This window comes from Hyla sarda, chromosome 2 (assembly GCF_029499605.1).
Source record: "Hyla sarda isolate aHylSar1 chromosome 2, aHylSar1.hap1, whole genome shotgun sequence".
In the NCBI taxonomy this organism is placed as follows: Eukaryota; Metazoa; Chordata; class Amphibia; order Anura; family Hylidae; genus Hyla; species Hyla sarda.
In genome coordinates this window covers 123,247,554-123,271,605 of record NC_079190.1, presented here as the reverse complement: position 1 = coordinate 123,271,605, position 24,052 = coordinate 123,247,554, and the positions used below count along the sequence as shown (strand labels likewise).

The 24,052-nt window shown below is 48.3% G+C and overlaps 1 protein-coding gene across 4 annotated transcripts in view; it reads left to right on the top strand.

The window, feature by feature from the left end:
• The first annotated feature begins 421 nt into the window (after window positions 1-421).
• The window catches only part of AKAP11 (A-kinase anchoring protein 11), a 107,913-nt gene continuing 84,282 nt past the window's right edge, over window positions 422-24,052 (top strand). For 2 of the 4 annotated variants that reach the window (XM_056555448.1, XM_056555444.1), the window contains exon 1: window positions 20,894-20,952. In XM_056555448.1, the coding sequence (XP_056411423.1) occupies window positions 20,908-20,952 (45 nt within the window). In that variant the 5' untranslated portion in view covers window positions 20,894-20,907. Of the gene's footprint in view, window positions 710-20,893; window positions 20,953-22,085; window positions 22,176-24,052 lie in introns of those variants that run through there. The other 2 variants (XM_056555447.1, XM_056555445.1) reach the window with 2 other exon arrangements.

Here is a 24,052-nt window from a genome sequence, read left to right as displayed (position 1 = left end):
GCCATTGATGGCTTGCCATAAATGCAAAATTGGTGATAAATCTGGTTATCGTGTAGGCTTAGGTTTTCCCAGGAATGTCAGATTACAAAACTTCCTAACTGTGTGTGGGTATTATTCTGTTGAAAAATACCAGCTGGAAGCCCAGTCATGAGAGGCAGCACATGTGGTTGCAGGATGTCTTGCACATATTGCTGAGCTGTTGGTAACCCTCATCACTACTAGGGTTGACTGTCACTTGCAATTGCTTCACATGATCACACAAGCTGTTGTGGTAGTGTCTTGCTCCACAGTAAAGGCAGGATTGAAACGCTCACTATGAGGCCTCCGTATCCTAACCCAACCATTGTCAGATCCCAAACAGAACCTGAATTAATTCAGTCTGTGGTAGTCCAGGTTTATCATGCACAACACCACTGCAGGCTGGCTGACAATGGACAAGGACATGGTTGCCATGACTACAAACTGAGGGAGATGCTCATGCTTGAGGGCAGATCAAAATACCCTTTCTAATGGTGGTCTGTCTAGTCAGCACTGAGCATGGTAACCCTGAGTGCATGCCCTCACATAACCTCTGCTCCAAAGACCTCCTAACAGTTTTTCAGAATGACAATTTATTGACATGACCATGCTTCTTCTTTCCATCCAATGATGTACTCCCTCTGCTCAAAGTCTGTTAACTTGGCAAAATGTTTTGGAATGCATCGTACAGGTATGTCTAGCAGTTAATGATCTCTCACTAGGAGGTACACTACCCGAAAAGTAGCCTCTGAGAGCCCTTTTATAGAGCAGCAGGGGCAGCATTTTATGCCTTCTTCTGGCAAGATCCATTGAGCCTCTGGGACCCCCTGCAATCTAGGTGCAGCTTCCGGCATTCTGTGCCCGAGACAGAGACGTGACGCCACGCCCCCTTCATTCATGTCTATGGGAGGCAGCCATGCATGCTGGATAATTGGATTAACATAGTGGCATGGGCGTGCATTTACTCAGCAGTTTGCTGCTGGTCACTGTTCTGCAGTGGCTGCTACCCGAGTTGCCGAACAGACAATTGGCACAGCAGCCGCTTTAAATTAGTGCCCTACGGTGACTGCTGGGACTGACTAGTAAGGTGCCCAGACCTGCCGAGACCCTGCCTGCACTGCACACCTGAGCCTGCTGTTGGAGAAAGACACAGGCCAGTTTATTGGTACAGCAGCAGGAGGTCACAGGGGAGGGCGGGAATTAAGATGGCGCAGGTAATAAATGTGTATAAATTCCTCACCCCCAATAAGTTACCCCTTTTTCCCATTTTATAATTAAAATAATGTAAACAAAAATAAACATAAACATTTGTTGTAGCACCGCATGCCTAAATGTCAAAACTATTAATATATAATGTTAATTAACCACATAGGGACCCAGGGCGTACAAGTATGCCTTTGGTCCCTGGTACTTAGGGACCCAGGGCGTACCTGTATGCCCGTGGGAATTTTGGTTCGGACCGGGGTGTCAGCTGATATCACTCAGCAGGCACCCTGCGCCAAAATGCCCAGGGGGGTTATCAGAACCCCCATGTCGGCAATCGGCGCAAATCGCAACTGAATTCACACCTCGTATTTCTGAATAGCTCACACCTATGGAACCTGGATACAGACTGCAGGTACTTGGATCAGCAAACGACTGGCGGTTGTGCTAGGACACAGCAATAGTGTAGTCAAAATCAATAGTAGCAGAACATGACAGCAATCCTGCTTCTTCCGGCCTCATTAATGTCATCAAGCTGTGCGGGTAAAATAGTGCAAAGCTGTGATCACGTGACCATATGACAGGTACCGCTGATACCGGTAAGGAAATAAACATAAACTGTAAACCTTCACCATAACATATGACTAAAACTACCACCTACACCATAGTGGACATCTACTGGGCTTGTGTAATTCATAGAAAAGGAGACAGATCGAGCCTGTCATTCAATCCTAGTGGGCCCTGTGCATCTAAACGCAATATCCAATGGGCTTCCTATTGCAATAATAAACGGCTCCTGTCTATCCTTCTCGAACATCTGCCAACTCGCTCCAGTCCCCCAATTTTTAATTATCATAATTATCTTTGTGCACTTCTTGCATATGATGCACAAATGTGGGGGAGCCTCCCCCTTTCTTTATGGAATACAGATGCGCTTGTATCCTCACTCTGAGCTGCCTCTCTGTCTTCCTGATGTAGAACTGAGAACAGCTTCACATCATAAAATAAACCACAAAAGAACTTCTGCATATAATCAATTCTTTGACTACATAGTCACATCCTCCTAGAATGCCACCTTTGGAGTTAACATTAAACTTACATTGGAGGCATGATCCACACTTTCTATTCCCTTTTAGAAAGTTCATAGTCAACCAATTTTCCTGCTTGTTGCTTTGGTTCAAACTCTTTTACATTTTCAAAAAATCTTGGATAGTACTATTCCTTCTAAATGTGACTACATGTCTACTGTTAGCAGTATCCGCTATATCGGGGTTAGACATTAATAAGTGCCAGTTGTTTGAGATGGTGGCCTTGATAGTCGCGATAAGGGGACTATCATTTTTCTTTTTTTTAAAGTATTTATTTATAACTGTTTTGATATAAAATAAACAAACATACAATAACATTTAGTTCAAGCACAGAGCTCCCCAACCCCCACAATAACAGAGGAAAATTCATTATAGTGAGGCATCACAGAAGTGGAAAATTGTGGAGGTCCGCACCTGAACAACCATCAAGACAAAAGACATACACACAGTCAGACATACACACATACTGCCGGAGCATCAGGACTCAGGAAGAGATAAGCGCATAAGAGAGTCCAATACATCGGTACATATTTATTAACCAGATTAAACCACCTCGCGATAGGAGGAGGAGAGGTATCCTTCCAGGCCATAATCAGAACCTTACGAGCACAGAACAATAGAAACCGAATGAATAGGAGCCAGATCATTAATAACACCTAACAGACATAAAACAGGGGAAAACACATAGGGAAACTCTAAGTGATCTGTCAAGAACTGCATCACCTCTCCCAAAAGGGTTCCACACAAGGGCAACTCCACATAGCATGTATAAGAGAGCCCACATCCGCGTGACACCTAAAACAAGAGTCAGAAGAAGAAACTCCTATACGGGACAGCTAGACTGAAGTGTAATATAGACGAAGTAACAATCTAGCTTGGATAAGCATATCCCTAGCACTGACCATTATAGGGTAATAGGTTTTAGTAACTTCTCTCCACTGGTCCTTCAACAGATCAGGAAAACCAACCACCCACTTTACAAAAGCCAACTCAAATGGGTCAGGGCCCACCGATTAAAGTAATGCATATGCCTGAGTCAAAGGTTTCGAGAGGTCTGTGGTGCCCAGAAGTAGCTCCACATCCGAGAAAGCTGGGGTCACATCAAGAGAGCCAAACTGCGCCACTAATGCATGTCTCAGCTGGAAGTACCGAAATTGAGCACCTCTAGGGAGATTAATGCAGTCTCCTAATTCTGAGAAAGAGGGGAATTCCCCAAACATGCATGGCAAATTTGACTCCATGATCACTCCAGAAGCTGGCAGCTTCCAGCTCCTGCAGGTGCTCAAAATGTGGGTTCCCTCACAGAGGTGCTCTAGGAGACATTACCGGCAATGGAAAGCGTCTGGAGACTACTGACCACACCTCTGCCACTATTTTTATAGGGGCCAACAACCTAGAATGAGAAGTTTATCTGTATAGGGTATTCAAGGTTTCATACAAACCCATGAGGGCTCCTGCTAGGGCAGTAGATGCATTTGCCAGATCCAGGTCGATCCACCAGGCAGCATACACCAATTGAGATGCTAAAAATTAATCGTACATGTTAAGTGCAGCTAAGCCACCTCGCTGTTTGGAAGCCTGGAGCAGTGCCTGACCCAATTGCGGCGGTTTATCCTGCCAATAGAAGCATCTCAAATTGCCACTCAGCTTTACAAAGTACTTCCTAGGAGGAATCACTGAGGAAAGGTGAAAGAGGTACAAAAACTTAGGTAAGTATATCATCTTAAATATATTAATTGTGCCAGCCAGGGAAAGGGGCAACATGGACCAGGCCTGAAGCTTGAACGACACCAGTGACAAAACCGGATCTAAATTCAACCTGACATAGTCCCTCACACATGCAGAAACTTCCATTCCCAAATATCTAAATTGAGTAACCATGTACAACCCATGAGGGAGAGACTGAATATGGTCCGCAGCCACCAATAGTGGCATCAAAGAAGACTTAGCCCAGTTAACTTTAAGACCGGAGACGGAACTAAATTTGTCTAAGAGGACAAACAAGGCCCCCAGGGAACCCTGAACATCAGCCAAATAAACCAATGTGTCATCTGCATACATGGAACCTTTCTCCTTTAGGGAACCCCTACGTACCCCTTGGATACAAGAGGATGATCTGATGGCTGCTGCAAGCAGTTCTATTGCTAGGGCAAATAAAAAGGGGGACAGGGCACAGCCCTGCCTCATACCCCTACCCAGTTGGAAGGACTCAGAGACCTCTAGATTGGTTCATACCCTAGCTCTAGGACTATCATATAGCAAGCGTACCCACATCTGGAACCGTGGACCAAACCAATGGACCCCCAGGACAACCCAAAGATACACCCATTCCACAGAGTCAAAAGCCTTATACATATCACGCCCCCTGACGAAGCAATTATATGTGAAAACGCGTTCAGGGTTTGAGGTGAGAGGAGGAGCTTTATAGGTGCCCTGGTCATGTGCTTGTACTTTTACTCTAATTTGAGCTGTATTTAATTGTACCTGCTGTATTTTGCTCCATTCTTTGATGTAGGTATATGCTGGAGAGAATACCTTTGGTTTCCCGCAGATACCGGCAGCATATGGTGCTTTATTAGTGACCTATTACTTATGTTTATCTAATGTATATCATTCCTGATATCCTAGCCTGCACCTTTGTTCCTGTTTACATGTGTCTAACCATTAAATGAATATCCTCTACCTCATCTCTTCTTCCTGAGTCTTTGTGGTACCAGTCAACTTACATGTTTTTATATATTGTATCTTTAATAAAGTTTGTTCACCCTTTGTTACTAACATTGTGGCTGTTTGGTCTCTCTTTTGGCGTTTATATCTAGAGTGACTACGTATCCCCTAGAGGCAACACCTTCTGCAGCGGCTATATTAAGATGCAAGCACTGGACATTAATGTCCGTGGCTCTCCCTGACATAAAGCCCGTCTGGTCAGGGTGAACAATAGCGGCTATGACCCTTCATAACCGATCAGCAAATATTTTTGCCAGAAGTTTGATATCTACATTAAGGAGGGAAATAGGTCTGTAAGAATCTGGCAAAGTCAGATCCTTTCCCGATTTGGGAAGAACCACAATAAGGGCCTCCCTCATGGAATCAGGGAGCCTCCCAGTCTCCATAGCCACACTAAAAAGGTTCTGTAGAATAGGTATCAGCCGATCCTCATTTGCCCTGTATCAATCTCCAATCATCCCATCTAACCCCAGAGTTTTCCCCGTCTGCAGAGAAGCAATAGCCATAGAAACTTCCTCATCAGAAAAAGGGGCATCTAGATCAGCTGCCTGAGCCGTAGTCAAGGGCATAAGAGGCAAAGCCCTCAAAAATGACACTAAGCCTTCCGGCACAGCCTGCAATGGAGAGGCATAGAGACCATTATAAAAGTCCCGAAATACATTATTAATAGCGCTAGGGTCAGATTCCAAAATCCCAGAAGCCCCCCTAATGCAAGGAATAGTGACCACTGGCCTGCTCTCTCTAGCCAAATATGCCAACAACCTACCATTTTTATCCCCAAATTCGAATATGGCTGCCTTCATGTCCACCATCCTCTTTTGAACCTTTTCTCTCTGAAGGATCAGGAGTGCCCTCTGGGCAGATAACCATTTACGTTCAACGTCAGGGGAAGGGTTCCTTACCACCTCCGCTTCCAAAACCCCAGCGCAGTTTCCCTAGCCGAATATGCCGCTGTCCACCTGGCAACCCCAGCCACAAAATCCCCCCTAACATGAGCCTTATAAGCATCCCATTGCACTAACTTGCTGGGGTGAGACATATTATATTCCCAAAAACAATTGTGATCTTCCAACAGGGATGTCGTCACCACCTCCTCCAAGGGGACTATTCTTAAATACAAAGAAAAATATCTTATTATCCTCACTCACAGGGGCTCTAGGCTTGATGATACAAATTAAATTATTCCTATATGCCACATTAGCTCTGGAAAAAGCCTGGTTAATAACTCTCTCAGGGTATCCTCTCTTAGTGAATCTTTATGATAGTTCAGTTGATTGTCTCACAAAGTCTTCATGGTCACTATTGTTCCTCCTGAGTCTTAAAAACTGGCTATAAGGGATCCCATTCTTTACAGGAGCTGGATGAGAGCTATTATAATATAAAATGGAATTTTTTGCCACTTCTTTTCTATATAACTGTGTTTTTAATCAATCTCATTCTGCCAATAGTTTTAAGTCCAGGAATTCTAGAGCCCCCCATATTCATGTTATTCTCTGAATTTAGGAACGACACAAATTCATCAAACTTCTCTTTGGAACCTTCACAAATCACCAGGATATCATCCATATAACTTTGGTAGACAAGCAAGTGAACTATGAGAAAGACTCACTAAGATCGGATACCCTGAGAGAGTTATTAACCAGGCTTTTGCCAAAGTTAATAGAGCCCCTGTGAGTGAGTGTAATAAGAGATTTTTCTTTGTATGCAAAAATAATCCCCTTAATGCGACTATCAAGGCCACCATCTCAAACAACTGGCACTTATTAATGTCTAACCCCGATATAGCTGATATTGCTAACAATAGACCTGTGGTCACAATTAGAAGGAATAGTACTATCCAAGATTTTTTTTAAAAAGAGTTCGCACCAGAGCAACAAGCAGGAAAAATTTGTTGACTATGAACTTTCCAAAAGGGAATAGAAAGTGTGGATCATGCCCCCAATGTAAGTATACTGTTAACTTCAAAGGTGGCATTCTAGGATGATGTGACTATGTAGTCAAAGAAATGATCATATGCAGAAGTTCTTTTGTGGTTTATATTATGATGTGAAGCTGTTCTAAGTACTATATCGGGAAGACAGAGCAGCCGCTCCGAGTGAGGATAAGATAGCATCTGTATTCCATAAAGAAAGGGGAGGCTCCCCCAGATTTGTGCATCATATGCAAGAAATCCACAAAGGTAATTATGATAATTTAAAATTCGGGGGACTGGAGCGAGTTGACAGATGTTAGAGAAGGATAGACAGGAGCCGTTTATTAATGCAGGCGGAAGCCCATTGGATATTGCGTTTAGATGCACAGGGCCCACTAGGATTGAATGACAGGCTCGATATGTCTCCTTTTCTATGAATTACACAAGCCCAGTAGATGTCCACTATGGTGTAGGTGGTGGTTTTAGTCATAAGTTATGGTGAAGGTTTATACTTGATGTTTATTTCTTTACCGGTATCTGCGGTACGTGTCATATGGTCACATGATCACAGCTTATTTTTATTTTAGCACTATTTTACCCGCACAGCGCAATAAAGTTAACGAGGCCAGAAGAAGCGCATCATCTCTGTGCGCAAAACCGTCGGCAGTCACCTCTGAGCGCCCCACGTTGAACTTGTCTGCTCGTCTGCTGGAGGTCCCAAAGAGGAGCACTATGACCCGAACAGTGAGTGCAGGATTGCGGTCATGTTCTGCTGCTATGGACATACAGTTATGTGGTGACCCAGTACAGAATCACGTGTTCTTCTGTACTCCTGCCCATCCTGTGTGTCAGATGCTGTTCAATGTCTTTCATGGGTCCCCTCTCCTCAGAACTCTATATAATGCACTATATAATATACTGTCATAGTAGGCGGTAGATTCCCCCCCATAGTAGGCGGCAGATTCCCCCCCATAGTAGGCGGCAGATTCCCCCCATAGTAGGCTGCAGATTCCCCCCATAGTAGGCGGCAGATTCCCCCCATAGTAGGCGGCAGATTCCCCCCATAGTAGGCGACAGATTCCTCTCTGTACGAACTTTTTAATTAACATCTCTTTATTTTTAACATATACTTCTTCCGTACTAAAAATTTGTTTAGCCCGTATCATTTGGCCTTTCGGTATTCCTCTAAACCAGTGTTTCCCAACCTTTTTCGGGTCGGGGCACACCTCGAAAAAAAAAAATTCCGCGGGGCACCGCTACAGAGGTTGACGAGCAAAAAAAAAAAAGGAAGGGGGAAAATGGTAAAAAATACAATGCACTATATCTATTTATCAGTGGGTATGTAGTTTAAAGTGCTGCTTTATACAGCAACTCACCAATGACGTCTTCTCTAATTTGCAATGTTGTCTTCTCTTCTCCATCTGGTCCGGCCATCATTACGATTTCTTCCACACACAATTCTTCACCGTTAAACCTGCAAAACAAATCTATTAGGCGCCGAACTTTTTTTTAAATGGGTGAAAGAGGGGTGTAGAAGAGTGTACATGGGTGACAGAGGGATGTAGAGGGGTGGACATGGCTGACAAAGGGGTTTAGAGGAGCGAACAGAGGGGTGTACAGGAGCGTACATGGGTGACAGAGGTGTAGAGGAGTGGACAGAGGGGTGTAGAGGAGCGTACATGGGTGACAGGGGTGTAGAGGAGTGGACAGAGGGGTGTAGAGGAGCGTACATGGGTGAAAGGGGTGTAGAGGAGTGGACATAGGGGTGTAGAGGAGCATACATGGGTGACAGGGGTGTAGAGGAGTGGACAGAGAGGTGTAGAGGAGCGTACATGGGTGACAAAGGGGTGTAGAGGAGCATACATGGGTGACGGGTGTAGAGGAGCATACATGGGTGACAAAGGGGTGTAGAGGAGTGTACATGGGTGACAGGGGTGTAGAGGAGTGTACAGAGAGGTGTACAGGAGCGTACATGGGTGACAGAGGTGTAGAGGAGTGTACAGAGGGGTGTAGAGGAGCATACATGGGTGACAGGGGTGTAGAGGAGTGGAGAGAGGGGTGTAGAGGAGCGTACATGGGTGACAGGGGTGTAGAGGAGCAGACAGAGGGGTGCAGAGGAGCGTACATGGGTGACGGGTGTAGAGAAGCAGACATGGGTGACAGGGGTGTAGAAGAGTGGACAGAGGGGTGTAGAGGAGAGTACATGGGTGACAGAGGTGTAGAGGAGTGGACAGGGGGGTGTAGAGGAGTGTACAGAGGGGTGTAGAGGAGTGTACATGGGTGACAGGGGTGTAGAGAAGCAGACATGGGTGACGGGTGTAGAAGAGTGGACAGAGGGGTGTAGAGGAGAGTACATGGGTGACAGGGGTGTAGAGAAGCAGACATGGGTGACAGGGGTGTAGAGGAGTGGACAGAGGGGTGTAGAGGAGTGGACAGAGAGGTGTAGAGGAGTGGACAGAGAGGTGTAAAGGAGCAGACAGAGGGGTGCAGAGGAGAGTACATGGGTGACGGGTGTAGAGGAGCGTACATGGGTGACAGGGGTGTAGAGGAGTGTACATGGGTGACAGGGGTGTAGAGGAGTGTACAGAGGGGTGTAGAGGAGCGTACATGGGTGACAGGGGTGTAGAGGAGTGGACAGAGAGGTGTAGAGGAGCAGACAGAGGGGTGCAGAGGAGCGTACATGGGTGACAGGGGTGTAGAGGAGTGTACAGAGGGGTGTAGAGGAGCGTACATGGGTGACAGGGGTGTAGAGGAGCGTACATGGGTGACGGGTGTAGAGGAGTGTACAGAGGGGTATAGAGGAGTGGAGAGAGGGGTGTAGAGGAGTGTACATGGGTGACAGGGGTGTAGAGGAGTGGACAGAGGGGTGTAGAGGATTGTATATGGGTGAAAGGGGTGTAGAAGAGCGGACAGAGGGGTGTAGAGGAGCGTACATGGGTGAAAGGGGTGTAGAGGAGCGGACAGAGGGGTGTAGAGGAGCGTACATGGATGACAGGGGTGTAGAGGAGTGTACAGAGGGGTGTAGAGAAGCAGACATGGGTGACGGGTGTAGAGGAGTGGACAGAGGGGTGTAGAGGAGCGTACAGGGGTGTAGAGGAGCAGACAGAGGGGTGAAGAGGAGCGTACATGGGTGACAGGGGTGTAGAGGAGTGTACAGAGGGGTGTAGAGAAGCAGACATGGGTGACAGGGGTGTAGAGGAGTGTACATGGGTGACAGAGGGGTGTAGAGGAGTGTACATGGGTGACAGGGGTGTAGAGGAGTGTACAGAGGGGTGTAGAGGAGCGTACATGGGTGACAGGGGTGTAGAGGAGTGTACAGAGGGGTGTAGAGGAGCGTACATGGGTGACAGGGGTGTAGAGGAGCGTACATGGGTGACGGGTGTAGAGGAGTGTACAGAGGGGTATAGAGGAGTGGAGAGAGGGGTGTAGAGGAGTGTACATGGGTGACAGGGGTGTAGAGGAGTGGACAGAGGGGTGTAGAGGATTGTATATGGGTGAAAGGGGTGTAGAAGAGCGGACAGAGGGGTGTAGAGGAGCGTACATGGGTGAAAGGGGTGTAGAGGAGCGGACAGAGGGGTGTAGAGGAGCGTACATGGATGACAGGGGTGTAGAGGAGTGTACAGAGGGGTGTAGAGAAGCAGACATGGGTGACGGGTGTAGAGGAGTGGACAGAGGGGTGTAGAGGAGCGTACAGGGGTGTAGAGGAGCAGACAGAGGGGTGAAGAGGAGCGTACATGGGTGACAGGGGTGTAGAGGAGTGTACAGAGGGGTGTAGAGAAGCAGACATGGGTGACAGGGGTGTAGAGGAGTGTACATGGGTGACAGAGGGGTGTAGAGGAGTGTACATGGGCGACGGGTGTAGAGAAGCAGACATGGGTGACAGGGGTGTAGAGGAGTGGACAGAGGGGTGTAGAGGAGTGTACATGGGTGACGGGTGTAGAGGAGCGTACATGGGTGACGGGTGTAGAGGAGTGGACAGAGGGGTGTAGAGGAGCGTACATGGGTGACAGTGGTGTAGAGGAGTGGACAGAGGGGTGTAGAGGAGCGGACAGAGGGGTGTAGAGGAGCGTACATGGGTGACGGGTGTAGAGGAGCGTACATGGGTGACAGAGGGGTGTAGAGGAGTGTACAGAGGGGTTTAGAGGAGTGGACAGAGGGGTATAGAGGAGCGTACATGGGTGACAGAGAGGTGTAGAGGAGTGGACATGGGTCGACAGGAGGGTGAACATGGATGACAGAAGGGTGGACGGGGGTGACAGGGATGACAGGAGGGTGGACGGGGATGGACATGGGTGATGGGGGGTGAACGGGAGTGAAAGGGATGACAGGAGGGTGGTGGACAGGGGTGACAGGAGGGTGGATGAGGGTGAACATGGGTGACAGGAGGGTGGACAGGGACGGGGACGGGAGTGAAAGGGATGACAGGAGGGGGTGAACATGGGTGGACGGGAGTGAAAGGGATGACAGAAGGGTGAACATGGGTGTGAACAGGGGTGACAGGAGGGTGGTGAACATGGGTGACAGGAGGTGTAGAGGGGTATAGAGGAGTGGAGAGAGGGGTGTAGAGGAGCGTACATGGGTGACGGGTGTAGAGGAGTGGACAGAGGGGTGTAGAGGAGCGTACATGGGTGAAAGGGGTGTAGAAGAGCGGACAGAGGGGTGTAGAGGAGCCTACATGGGTGAAAGGGGTGTAGAGGAGCGGACAGAGGGGTGTAGAGGAGCGTACATGGATAACAGGGGTGTAGAGGAGCAGACAGAGGGGTGTAGAGGAGCGTACATGGGTGACAGGGGTGTAGAGGAGTGTACAGAGGGGTGTAGAGAAGCAGACATGGGTGACAGGGGTGTAGAGGAGTGGACAGAGGGGTGTAGAGGAGCGTACATGGGTGACAGGGGTGTAGAGGAGCGTACATGGGTGACAGGGGTGTAGAGGAGTGTACAGAGGGGTGTAGAGAAGCAGACATGGGTGACGGGTGTAGAGGAGTGTACATGGGTGACAGAGGGGTGTAGAGGAGTGTACATGGGTGACGGGTGTAGAGAAGCAGACATGGGTGACGGGTGTAGAGGAGTGTACATGGGTGACGGGTGTAGAGGAGCGTACATGGGTGACGGGTGTAGAGGAGTGGACAGAGGGGTGTAGAGGAGCGTACATGGGTGACAGGGGTGTAGAGGAGGGGACAGAGAGGTGTAGAGGAGCGGACAGAGGGGTGTAGAGGAGCGGACAGAGGGGTGTAGAGGAGCGTACATGGGTGACAGGGGTGTAGAGGAGCGTACATGGGTGACAGAGGGGTGTAGAGGAGTGTACAGAGGGGTTTAGAGGAGTGGACAGGGGTATAGAGGAGCGTACATGGGTGACAGAGAGGTGTAGAGGAGTGGACAGGGGTGCAGAGGAGTGGACATGGGTCGACAGGAGGGTGAACATGGATGACAGAGGGATGACAGAAGGGTGGATGGGGGTGACAGGGATGACAGGAGGGTGGACGGGGGTGGACATGGGTGATGGGGGGTGAAAGGGATGACAGGAGGGTGGTGGACAGGGGTGACAGGAGGGTGGTGGACAGGGGTGACAGGAGGGTAGATGAGGGTGAACATGGGTGACAGGAGGGTGGACAGGGGGGGGACGGGAGTGAAAGGGATGACAGTAGGGGGTGAACATGGGTGACAGGAGGGGGTGGACGGAAGTGAAAGGGATGACAGGAGGGTGAACATGGGTGTGAACAGGGGTGACAGGAGGGTGGTGAACATGGGTGACAGGAGGATGGATGAGGGTGACATGGGTGACAGGAGGGTGGATGGGAGTGAAAGGGATGACAGGAGGGTGAACATGGGTGACAGGAGGGTGGATGAGGGTGAGCATGGGTAACATGAGGGTGGATGGGAGTGAAAGGGATGACAGGAGGGGGTGAACATGGGTGACAAGAGGGGGTGAAAGGGATAACAGGAGGGTGAACATGGGTGACAGGAGGGGGGGCGGACTGGGTGACAGGGGGTGTGGACATGGGTGACGGGGGGTGGACATGGGTGACGGGGGGTGGACATGGGTGACAGGGGGGGTGGACATGGGTGACAGGGGGGGTGGACATGGGTGACCGGGGGGGGTATACGGTGGACCCGGGTGACGGGGGGGTTGGACAGGGTTGAGAAGGGGTAACAGAGGGGTGAAAAGGGTACAGTACCTTAAGCAAGCCGGTCCGCGCAGCTTTGCAGGTCCATGGCAGGCACGAGAGTCCGGCGCAGGTGAAGATCGTTCCGCCCCAGGGACCCATTTTCGGCACACTGCACCGCAAGGTAGAAGGGGGAGGGGGACGCAGGGGACGCAGTGGGGAGGGGGACACAGGGGACGCAGTGGACGCAGTGGGGAGGGGGACGCTGTGTGCGCAGTGCGCACGCAGGCTTCCTTTCCCCCCTGCGCCGCCAGTCATAAGCGCGCAGGCCGGGGCGGGATATTTAAAAAAAATTAATAAATCACAGCAAAATCCCGCACCACGGTTGGGAATCACTGCTCTAAACACTTGTGGAGCAATGGCCACTATTCTTATGTAACAAATTGTTACGGTCACTCTTCTTGGAAAAGAGGGTGGTTTCGAACCCATTTTTATCATAACGTATCTCAACATCTAGATAGTGTATAAGGTTTGGGCTATATTCACATGTGAACTCTATTAACGGATGGCAGCTATTCAAAAACTATATATATATCATTAAATCCTCTGAGGTCCCTGTCCAAATAACAAAACAATCGTCCACATATCTTAACCATTTTTTAACGTGAGATGATAATGGGTGTGCTGGAATAAATTTTTCTTCAAACTTACTCATGAAAATATTAGCAAAACTTGGTGCGACAGGGGACCCCATCGAAGTCCCCTGTCGCTGTAAAAAGAAATCTTGTCCAAATCTAAAGTAATTTTTATATAGAATCAGTTCTAGCAGATCCACTAAAAACTGTATCTGGGTATTACTTAGAGTAACATCCTTGATTAATTCCTCTTTTATACTCAATATTCCCTCATCCGTGGGAATATTGGTATGAAGGCTTTTGATGTCTAAGGTACAGAGTAAAATATCACCATCTATTTTTCCCTCATTTAGATGATCCAGGAATTCATTCGTGTCCTGCAGACAGTTCGGCAATTTCTTAACAATTTTTTGGAGATATACATCCACATATACCGCTAAAGGGTATAGGCCAGAGTCGACCCCCGAGACGATAGGTCATCCCGGGGGTCGACTCATGTCTTTATGTATCTTCGGTAACAAATATAAAAGAGGACACGAGGATTGTTATTAATTAGTAATTCTTTTACATTCTTATCAATTATACCTTGAAGAAAAGCTTCCTCTATTGTATTATCCACCTCTTTTTTAATCTCTTTTGTTGGATCATTATGTAACCTTTCATAAACAGTTTCAACATTTAATTGAGACTGTGCTTCTGACATATACAACTCTTTATCCTGGACAACCGTCGCCCCTCCTTTATCTGCTTTTTTTTATAATCACTGTAGTTTCCTTTTTTAATTCTTCTAACGCGATCTTTTCTTCTCTAGATAAATTCCATTTACTTCTATATTTCTCTTTATTCCATTCCTCTGTCACTTCTTTAATCACTACCCTTTGAAATGCTTCCAAAGTGCTGCAGTTCACACTCGGATCAAACAAACTTTTTTTATTTAATTTACTCTTCAGTATATCGACTGCATTCAGTTCTCTATCTTTATCACTATTACCAAAATACATCCTAAGTCGAAGTGACCTGCAGAACTTATGGAAGTCAATCAAAAAATCAAAATTACTAACATTCTCAGAGGGAACAAAACCAAGTCCATTGTTAATTATATTTCTCTGGGCCACCGTTAATTCAACAGATGAAAGATTAACTAAGAGCTCACCATCTTCTGATATTGCTTCTTGTTGCGGGCTCTTGTATACATCCCTTCCATGTTTCCAATATCCCTTTTGTCTTTTCTTTTTCCTTTTTGTTGATTTCCTAAAAAATCTTGTCTAGGTTGTTGTTCTTGTTATTTAATTCGCTATCTGTAGAGCCATAATCAAAGGCATCAAACTCTCCTTGTTGCTCTCTTTGTGAACGACGATATTTACGTCTCTCATCTGCCCATGTATAAACTCTGTCTATCATGTAATCTTTAGTATCTCTCTCAAATTTCGATAGTTTAACCTGTAAAATGGAAGATTTTAACTTATCGACATTATTTTTAATTTCTTGCTGCGTTTTCTCAATAACTTCTTGTTTCTCTTGTTTCTTATATTCTTCCTCGATCTCATTTATCTCCTTCTTTATATCTTTAATCGATTGTTGTAAATGTTGTACTGTAAGGTACATAAGATCTAGGGAATGCTGGTTACACAATGCAAACCATTTTTGTTGGTATACCTAATCATCTTGCAATAACCCTGGTGTGATCGGACTCCTAAGGCCATTCTTTGTACCTTGAGATACTCAGTAAGAGTTGGAGCATGAAGAGTTAAACTGGCTTCCTTTTTGTTTAGTTGATTTAACTTCTTAGCATCATTTAATTTTATATTTACACTGGTTTCTTTTAAATTAAGGCCAGCACCTTCCGCTGCCTTTAAAATACTGTCACGATCCCCCTCAGAAAAAGCAAAAGTATCTGCAGTTTTATCTGTCGATTTTGCAATCGTTTCGAATGACATTTTAGCAATATATCTGTCCAAAATTTCAAACACCTTCTAGGTCCTAGGAGCTATAGTAACACGTATCCACTTCTCAACATAATCAGACCACAGGTGTGCACGTAATGGGTGGCTTCCCTATGTCTATCTCAGGGCTCCGTCTCCTGAGTGTAGTAAACCATATATATAGAAATAGACATAGACTGGGAATTGCACTTAAAAACATAGAAGCTCCATCAGGTTGTTTAAGAAGAAAACAGAGAATGGAGATAGTGTATCCGAAGATTATAGTCGAAAGAAATTTGGGGAAACGAGTCTGGCTAGACATTTCGTCACGAATGGGCATCAGATAAGTGAGCTAAAATGGTTAATACTGGAAGAAATAGAGGGTATGAATAGTGAACAGATAAAGAAAAAATTAAACCAAAGGGAAGTTTTTTGGATACACTGTCTCGATTCTCTAGCACCTAAGGGAATTAATGAAAGCTGTAATTTTAATGTCTTTTTATAAATACTGTCCGATCAGAACCCTGGTTTTAATTATTTTATATTTTGTATGTAGAAATGAATTCTCACGAGAGAACGTACCTGTATAAGTGTATGGTGGTGGGTGCACAGGAACTATGTTGAGAAAGGGAGGAGACTCCTGAAACATCCAGCAGCTCGCATGCCAGCGAGCGTTTTCACCCCCCCTCAGAATTAGCGTCCACATGGCCAGGAACACACCGTCCAGCAAGCAGCAAGTCTGGGATGGAAGGTTCTGAAGACACCGAGTGGAATAACCTCTGAGCAGTCTATTGAGCACCGGGTGATTATGTTCTGTATATCTCTACTGTTTTGTACATGGATAAATTTGGAGATAAAGAACTTTTTAAGTGCAATTCCCAGTCTATGTCTATTTCTATATATAAGGCCCGGAGTATGTGACATGCGTGAAAACATAATGTAGAAGTATATACAAGACAAGTTGTTGAAAATATGTAATTTACATCGTCTTTGTGAAATACCAAGAGGATATCTACACATAAAAGTTTAAGCCGAGAATCGGGATTTTCAAATTAACATTCACCTGGTCAATTACCTCACGCTTTCACCTCCGGAACTTTCGTCAATGACAGGCGTTCTCATATCCAAGCATGTGTGCTCACTCCTTGTTTGCTTAGAGTATAAAAAGGATGCTGTGCCATGACTAAGAACCATGGTTGGTTCGACTAAGAACCATGGTTGGTTCGACAAAGAACCATGATGGTTCGAAACGCGACAGCGTTTCTGCTATGCTTTGGTTTTCATCCTTTTTAACTATGTGAAATACATTTTGGACTATTATATATATTTTTTTGGGAGCAGGAATCTGCACATTTTTCGTTATGGACCTGTTCACATCAAGTATGCGGCTTGGATACCTGTTCCGTGCTTCCTAGAAATATCATACGTTTCTCCAAGTCAGAGTGTCTACAAGGCGGTGAGCTGGTCTTTTTCAATATTTACTGTCACCTGATATAACTGTATGTAATCACTTATATGGTATGTAGTGGTAATGATGGGGGTTGTTGTTAGTCTGTCAGTATAAGGTCCTACTAAACTTAGATGACAGACTGACAACATTATTGCTGTTAATGGAAAACTGTCACCAAGTTCATCCACACTAAACCCAATACACTGGGTTATAGTGTGGGTGAACAGGAAACATGGGTCACTTACATTTTTATGTTTTGTGGTCGCCGAGATGTCGTCTGTTAAAGTTCCGCTGTTTGCCCTTCACTTGCGCTCTGAAGGCGGGTCCCCCGCCGGCAGCCTTGCTTTGGGTCCCGGAGGAAGGGGCCTTAGCCCGCCCCCCTTGTTCGCCTATTAAATTTCCCTGCTATGGACAGCGCATCGGGAGAGCGCTCTGTGCTGTGTAACTGTGCATGCGCCGGACGACAACTCGGCGACAAGAAAACATAAAAAAGTAAGTGACACATATATGAACTCCTGTTCACCCACACTATAACCCAGTGTACTGGGTTTAGTGTGGGTGAACTTGGTGACAGTTTTACTTTAAAGGGGTACTCCAGCGCTTAGACATCTTATCCCCTATCCAAAGGATAGGGGATAAGATGCCTGATCGCGGGGGTCCCGCCGCTGGGGACCCCCATGATATTGCAAGCAGCACCCCAGTTTAAATCAGTCCCCGGAGCGTGTTCGCTCTGGGTCTGATTACCGGCGACCTCAGGGCTGGCGGCGTGTGACAGCTGTCACGCCCCTCCCATAGGCTTGCATTGAGAGGCGGAGCGTGACGTCACACGGGGCGGAGGCATGACGTCACTCGCCGCCGGCCCTGTGGTCGCCGGTAATCACACCCGGAGCGAACACGCTCCGGGGACTGATTTTAACTGGGGTGCTGCGTGCAAAATCACGGGGGGTCCCCAGCGGAAGGACTCCCACGATCAGGCATCTTATCCCCCCTATCCTTTGGATAGGGGATAAGATGTCTAAGCGCCGGAGTACCCCTTTAAATAGGTGTTCCCATACTGCATGTGCAGGCGTGGTTAGGGATGTGGCTGAGGGAGTGGTTAGGGGGATGGCTGAGGGCATGGTTAGTGGCGTGGCTTGTCCCTCTTTTCTCTCAGCAATAGTTGGGAGGTATGCTGGAGTGCCGCCTTTTTCTGTTTTTCTGTGTATATTCATATATATATATCCTGTTGGGGATTAAGGACCAAGGGCGTACCTGTACCTTGCTGGGCGGGATCGGAACGGGATGCCTGCTGAAATCATTCAGCAGGCATCCCGTAATATCGCCGGGGGTGGGGGTGTCCTGAGACACCCCCCATATCGACCCGATGACCCGGAAGTGCAAGGTGATCTGGTGACGTACCACAGTCACCAGAACATCCAGCAGCCTAGGCTGTGTGAGGCAGCAGTAATGCTCTTCCCATAGCTATCCTGTACGACCATCAAATCCAATGTATTGGCGGGAGGGGAGCCCTCCAGGCCTGCCAGTAATATATAACTGATCAGCATTTTTTTTAGGGTTCAGGCAGGTGCTTTTTATTCCCCTCCCCCCCCCTCTTTTTGGTGTCTTCTGTGCCCCCTGCTGCCACTGAGCCCTAATCAGTGGCACACACAACTGATTAGGTACACTCTGTTTGGCACAGGTTTTTTTGCGTTAGAAGTTTACCCTTAGTTTTTTTCTTTTCTCTCTTTTTTTTGTTCGTGCGTTAGGTATAAAGTAGAACACCCCTACACATATACACAAAGTAAAAAACACACACACACACCCTCCTATAAGTGTTAGGAAATGGCTCACAGGGCGTTTTCAGCATATGCCCTACTTACCTCTGACTCTGAAAGTGCCAGTGAGGGCGAGGAAGACCCCACTTTTCTGGTCTCTTCCTCACCCTCCTCATCATCAAGTTCTGATGATTGCGGAGACGCCGCCGTGCGAGGCCAGATACCCCCCCCCATGCAACTGACCCTGTGCCCCATACTAGCACTAGCGACCATATTGCCTGTACTAGTATGCTGGCCCACCAGGCAAGTCCACCTGTACCCTCTACCGGTAAGCCTGTCAGGACTATCCCAGAGAATTTTGAGCCCGTGATTTCTGGGTTTGTTGGCAGCCCAGGAATCCAAATTGACATCGCCGGGTTCACTGAAATATACTTTTTTAGTTATTATTTCAGTGACAACTTTGTCAAAATGATGGTGACACAGACAAACCTGTACGCCCAACAGTTTGTTGCCGCTCACCGGGCTCACATTTTGCTAGGCTAACTGGATGGCAAGCCGTCAATGCAGCCGAAATGAGGAAGTTTTGGGGCCTCTACCAGACCCCGTTCTACAGTATGGCCATGACACGGGGACGTTTTAGGGCCATAAGGAAATGCATGCATTACAATGATAATACAGCATGTCCAACCACCCCCCCCCCCCCCCCCCCCACAAGGCGATCCTGCTTAGGACCGGCTGTACAAGATACGGCCGATCATAGATCCCTTTGGGGCCAAATTTATAGAGACCTACGTCCCCAAAAGGGAGCTCTCTGTAGATGAGTCTCTTATCCGTTATAAGGGGAGACTCATTTTCTGCCAATATATCCCATCTAAATGGGTGAGATATGGCGTGAAGCTGTATAAACTGTGAGAGTACCTCCGGGTTCACTTACAAGTATGGAATATACAAGGGTCGGAATTCCCGTGTTGAACCCCCATGATGTTCCCCCATTTTGGGTGTCAGCGGAAAGATCGTGTGGGACTTTTTGCACGGACTACTAGATAAGGGTTACCACGTGTACGTGGATAACTTTTACACTATTATCCCTCTACTACGGGATCTACGTCCGCTCGTGGGACCGTGCGGAAAAATCAGAGAGGCCTCCCGACCTATCCCCTCCAGGCGTCAATCCCCAGGGGTGAGTCCTGTGCCCTTGCCAATGAAAACCTGTTGCTGGTCAGGTATAAGGATAAGAGGGATGTCTTTATGCTCAACATAGTTCATGGTAACGGCACCACCCCTGTCAGTGTCTGAGGTGCCGCGGCACCGGTCCTTAAGCCTGATTGTATTGTGGACTACAATCAGTATATGAGAGGAGTTGATCTGTCTAATCAAGTCCTCAAGACATATAATGCCATGCGCAAAACCCAGTCATGGTACAAAAAAGTTGCAATCTACATGGTCCAGATTGCCATGTACAACGTATTTGTACTATACCGGAGCGCTGGCAACACTGGGAGATTTCTACAGTTCCAGGAGGTGCTCATAAAGGTCCTGATCTTTGGCGATCAGGGGGGAGCGGCCCTGAGCACTTCAGGAACTGTATGCGCCAGGATCCCAGAAAAAATGCAGAGTGTTTCGCAAGAGGGGGATACGGAAGCCGGGCCTCTGCATTAAAAACTGCTTCGGGGAGTATCACACTTCCATAGAGCACTAAATTCTCCTTTCCCTATTTTAATTCCCCTTGATTTGACCAAAATGTACCTGTCCACAGTACATTGTCCTCCAAATTTTTTACGCCCCCAACAGAATAGAGACGGCCACACACATCATATTCCCAGAATGATGAATCAGAGTATAGGGTTTGGGGTGGGCATAATTTTTACTTTTGGCTAAACTCTGGATCATCATTCTGGGTACCCAATTGGTATATTATTAGGAAAATTGCAATTTTCTTTTTTTTAAATACTACCCTTCATCCATTCCTGGAAAATAAATCTTTGAAACAACCGCCCATTCAAAATATGGTCACATGTGGCTGTTTCTTTTTTTTTCTTCCTCTGAATGTATGTAACTGTCAGTTACTGATATGTCAGTTAGAAAAACAGGCCTCAAATGAGCAGTGCTCTCTCCTCCACTGAGCGGTGTGCGCATTTTCAGGTAACAGTTTAGGGATGGCCACCCAAAAACACATTCCCATAATGATGAAGCAGAGAGCATAGGGTTTGTGACGGGCACACGTTTTACTTTTGGCTATGCTCTGGGTCATCATACTCAGTCATGGCCGCCATCAGGGGGGGTACAATCCATACAACTGTATGGGGCCCGGAGCTTCAGGAAGCCCGGACGTCCCTGGACCTTTCTTTTTAATTCCTATTGCCTTGTCAGTGAGTGACTGCGACTGTCACTCACTGACCACTGGGTGCGGACCAGGCCTCATTGTCTGGGGGCCCCACACATTTCTATTAAATTACTTCTTTCTAGGGCGTGGGCCCCTTAAGAGTAATGGCAGGGCTGAAGGGAGTAGAGACGTCATGCCCCACACAGGCACGCACGTCCACTCCAATCACTTGACCTGTCCCTGCCTATGTCCCTGCGCGATCTCCAGCAGAGACTATCCTCAGTGACAGGAGCAGCAGCAGCAGCCTCGGCGGCAGGGTAGGTGAACCTGCCCCCGGGGGGGAGGAGGGGTTAGGTGGTGTGTTATGGTGGTGATGAGAAGTGCAGGGGGTGGGTTATGGGGGTGATGAGAGGTGCATGGGGGCATGTTATGGGGGTGATGAGAGGTGCAGGGGGGGTTATGGGGGTGATAAGAGGTGCAGGGGGGTTATGGGGGTGACGAGGTGCAGGGGGGTTATGGGGGTAATAAGAGGTGCAGGGGGTTTATGGGGGTGATAAGAGATGCAGGGGAGGTGTTATGGGGTGACAAGAGGTGTAGGGGGGTTATGGGGGTGATAAGAGGTGCAGAGAAGGTCATAGTAGTGATGAGGAGAGGTGCGGGGGGGTTATAGTAGTGATGAGGAGAGGTGCAGGGGTTATAGTAGTGATGAGGAGAGGTGCAGGGGTTATAGTAGTGATGAGGAGAGGTGCGGGGGTTATAGTATTGATGAGTAGAGGTGTGGGAGGGGGGTTATAGTTGTGATGAGTAGAGGTGCAGGAGGGGGGTTATAGTAGTGATGAGGAGAGGTGCAGGAGGGGGATTATAGTAGTGATGAGGAGAGGTGCGGGAGGGGGATTATAGTAGTGATGAGGAGAGATGCGGGAGGGGGGTAATTTTTTTCCTCTGAATCTATGTAACTGTCAGTTACTGATATGTCAGTTAGAAAAACAGGCCTCAAATGCGCAGTGCTCTCTCCTCCACTGAGCGGTGTGCGCATTTTCAGGTAACAGTTTAGGGATGGCCACCCAAAAACACATTCCCATAATGATGAAGCAGAGAGCATAGGGTTTGTGACAAACGTTTTACTTTTGGCTATGCTCTGGGTCATCATACTCAGTCAGGGCCGCCATCAGGGGGGGTACAATCCATACAACTGTATGGGACCCGGAGCTTCAGGGGCCCAGACGTCCCTGGACTTTTTTATTTTATTTTTATTGCCTTGTCAATGAATAACTGTGACTGTCACTCACTGACCGCTGGGTGCGGACCAGGCCTCATTGTCCGGGGGCCTCGCACATTTCTATTACATTACTTCTTTCTAGTGCGCGGGCCCCTTAAGAGTAATGGCAGGGCTGAAGGGTGTAGAGACGTCATGCCCCACGCAGGCACACACGTCCACTCCAATCACTTGACCTGTCCCTGCCTACGTCCCTGCGCGATCTCCAGCAGAGACGATCCTCAGTGACAGGAGCAGCAGCAGCAGCCTCGGGCGGCAGCAGGGTAGGTGAACCTGCCTCGGGGGGAGGGGGGGGGGGGGGGGTTGTTATGGGGGTGATGAGGGGTGCAGGGGGGTTATGGGGGTGATAAGAGGTGCGGCGGGCATGTTAAGGGGGTGATGAGGGGTGCAGGGGGGGTTATGAGAGGTGCGGGGGGATGTTATGGGGGTGATGAGAGGTGCAGGGGGTTATGGGGGTGATGAGCGGTGCGGGGGGCGTGTTATGGGGGTGATGAGAGGTGCGGGGGGCGTGTTATGGGGGTGATGAGAGGTGCGGGGGGGATTATGTGGCGATGAGAGGTGCAGGGGGGTTTATGGGGCTGATGAGAGGTGCGTTTTTTTATGGGGGTGATGTGAGGTGCAGGGGGGTTTTATGGGGGTGATGTGAGGTGCAGGGGGGTTTATGGGGGTGATGAGAGGTGCAGGGGGGGGTGTTATGGGGTGATAAGAGATGCAGGGGGGTGTCATGGTGGTGACAAGAGGTGCAGAGGGGTGTCATGGTGGTGACGAGGTGCAGAGGGGTGTTGTGGTGACAAGAGGTGCAGGGGGTTATGGGGGTGACGAGAGGTGCATGGGGGGTTGTGGGGGTGATGAGAGGTGCAGGGAGGGTTTATGAGGGTGATGAGAGGTGCAGGGGGGTTTATGGGGGTGATGAGAGGTGCAAGGGGGGTTATGGGGATGATGAGAGGTGCAGGGGGGTTATGGGGGTGATAAGAGGTGCAGGGGGGTTATGGGGGTGATAAGAGGTGCAGGGGGTTATGGGGGTGATAAGAGGTGAAGGGGGGTTGTGGTGGTCACAAGAGGTGCTGGGGGGTTATGGGGGTGATAAGAGGTGCAGGGGGTGATGAGAGGTGCAGGGGGATGCATGTTTTTTTGGGGTGATAAGAGGTGCAGGGGGGGTTATAAGAGGTGATGGGGGTGATGAGAGGTGCAGGGGGGTGATGGGGGTGATAAGAGGTGCTTTGGGGGTTATAAGAGGTGCAGGGGGTGATGAGAGGTGCACGGGGTGATGGGGGTGATAAGAGGTGCTTTGGGGGTTATGGGGGTGATAAGAGGTGCAGGGGGGTTATGGGCTGATAAGAGGTGCAGGGGGGTTATGGGGGTGATAAGAGGTGCAGGGGGGTTATGGGGGTGATAAGAGGTGCAGGGGGGTAATGGGGGTGATAAGAGGTGCAGGGGGGTAATGGGGATGATAAGAGGTGCTCTGGGGGTCATGGGGGTGATAAGAGGTGCAGGGGGGTTGTAGGGTGATAAGAGGTGCAGGGGGGTTATGGGGGTGATGAGAGGTGCAGGGGGGTGATAAGAGTTGCAGGGGGGTGCAGTTTTTTTGGGGGTGATAAGAGGTGCAGGGGGGCATTAAGAGGTGCAGGGGGTGATGGGGGTGA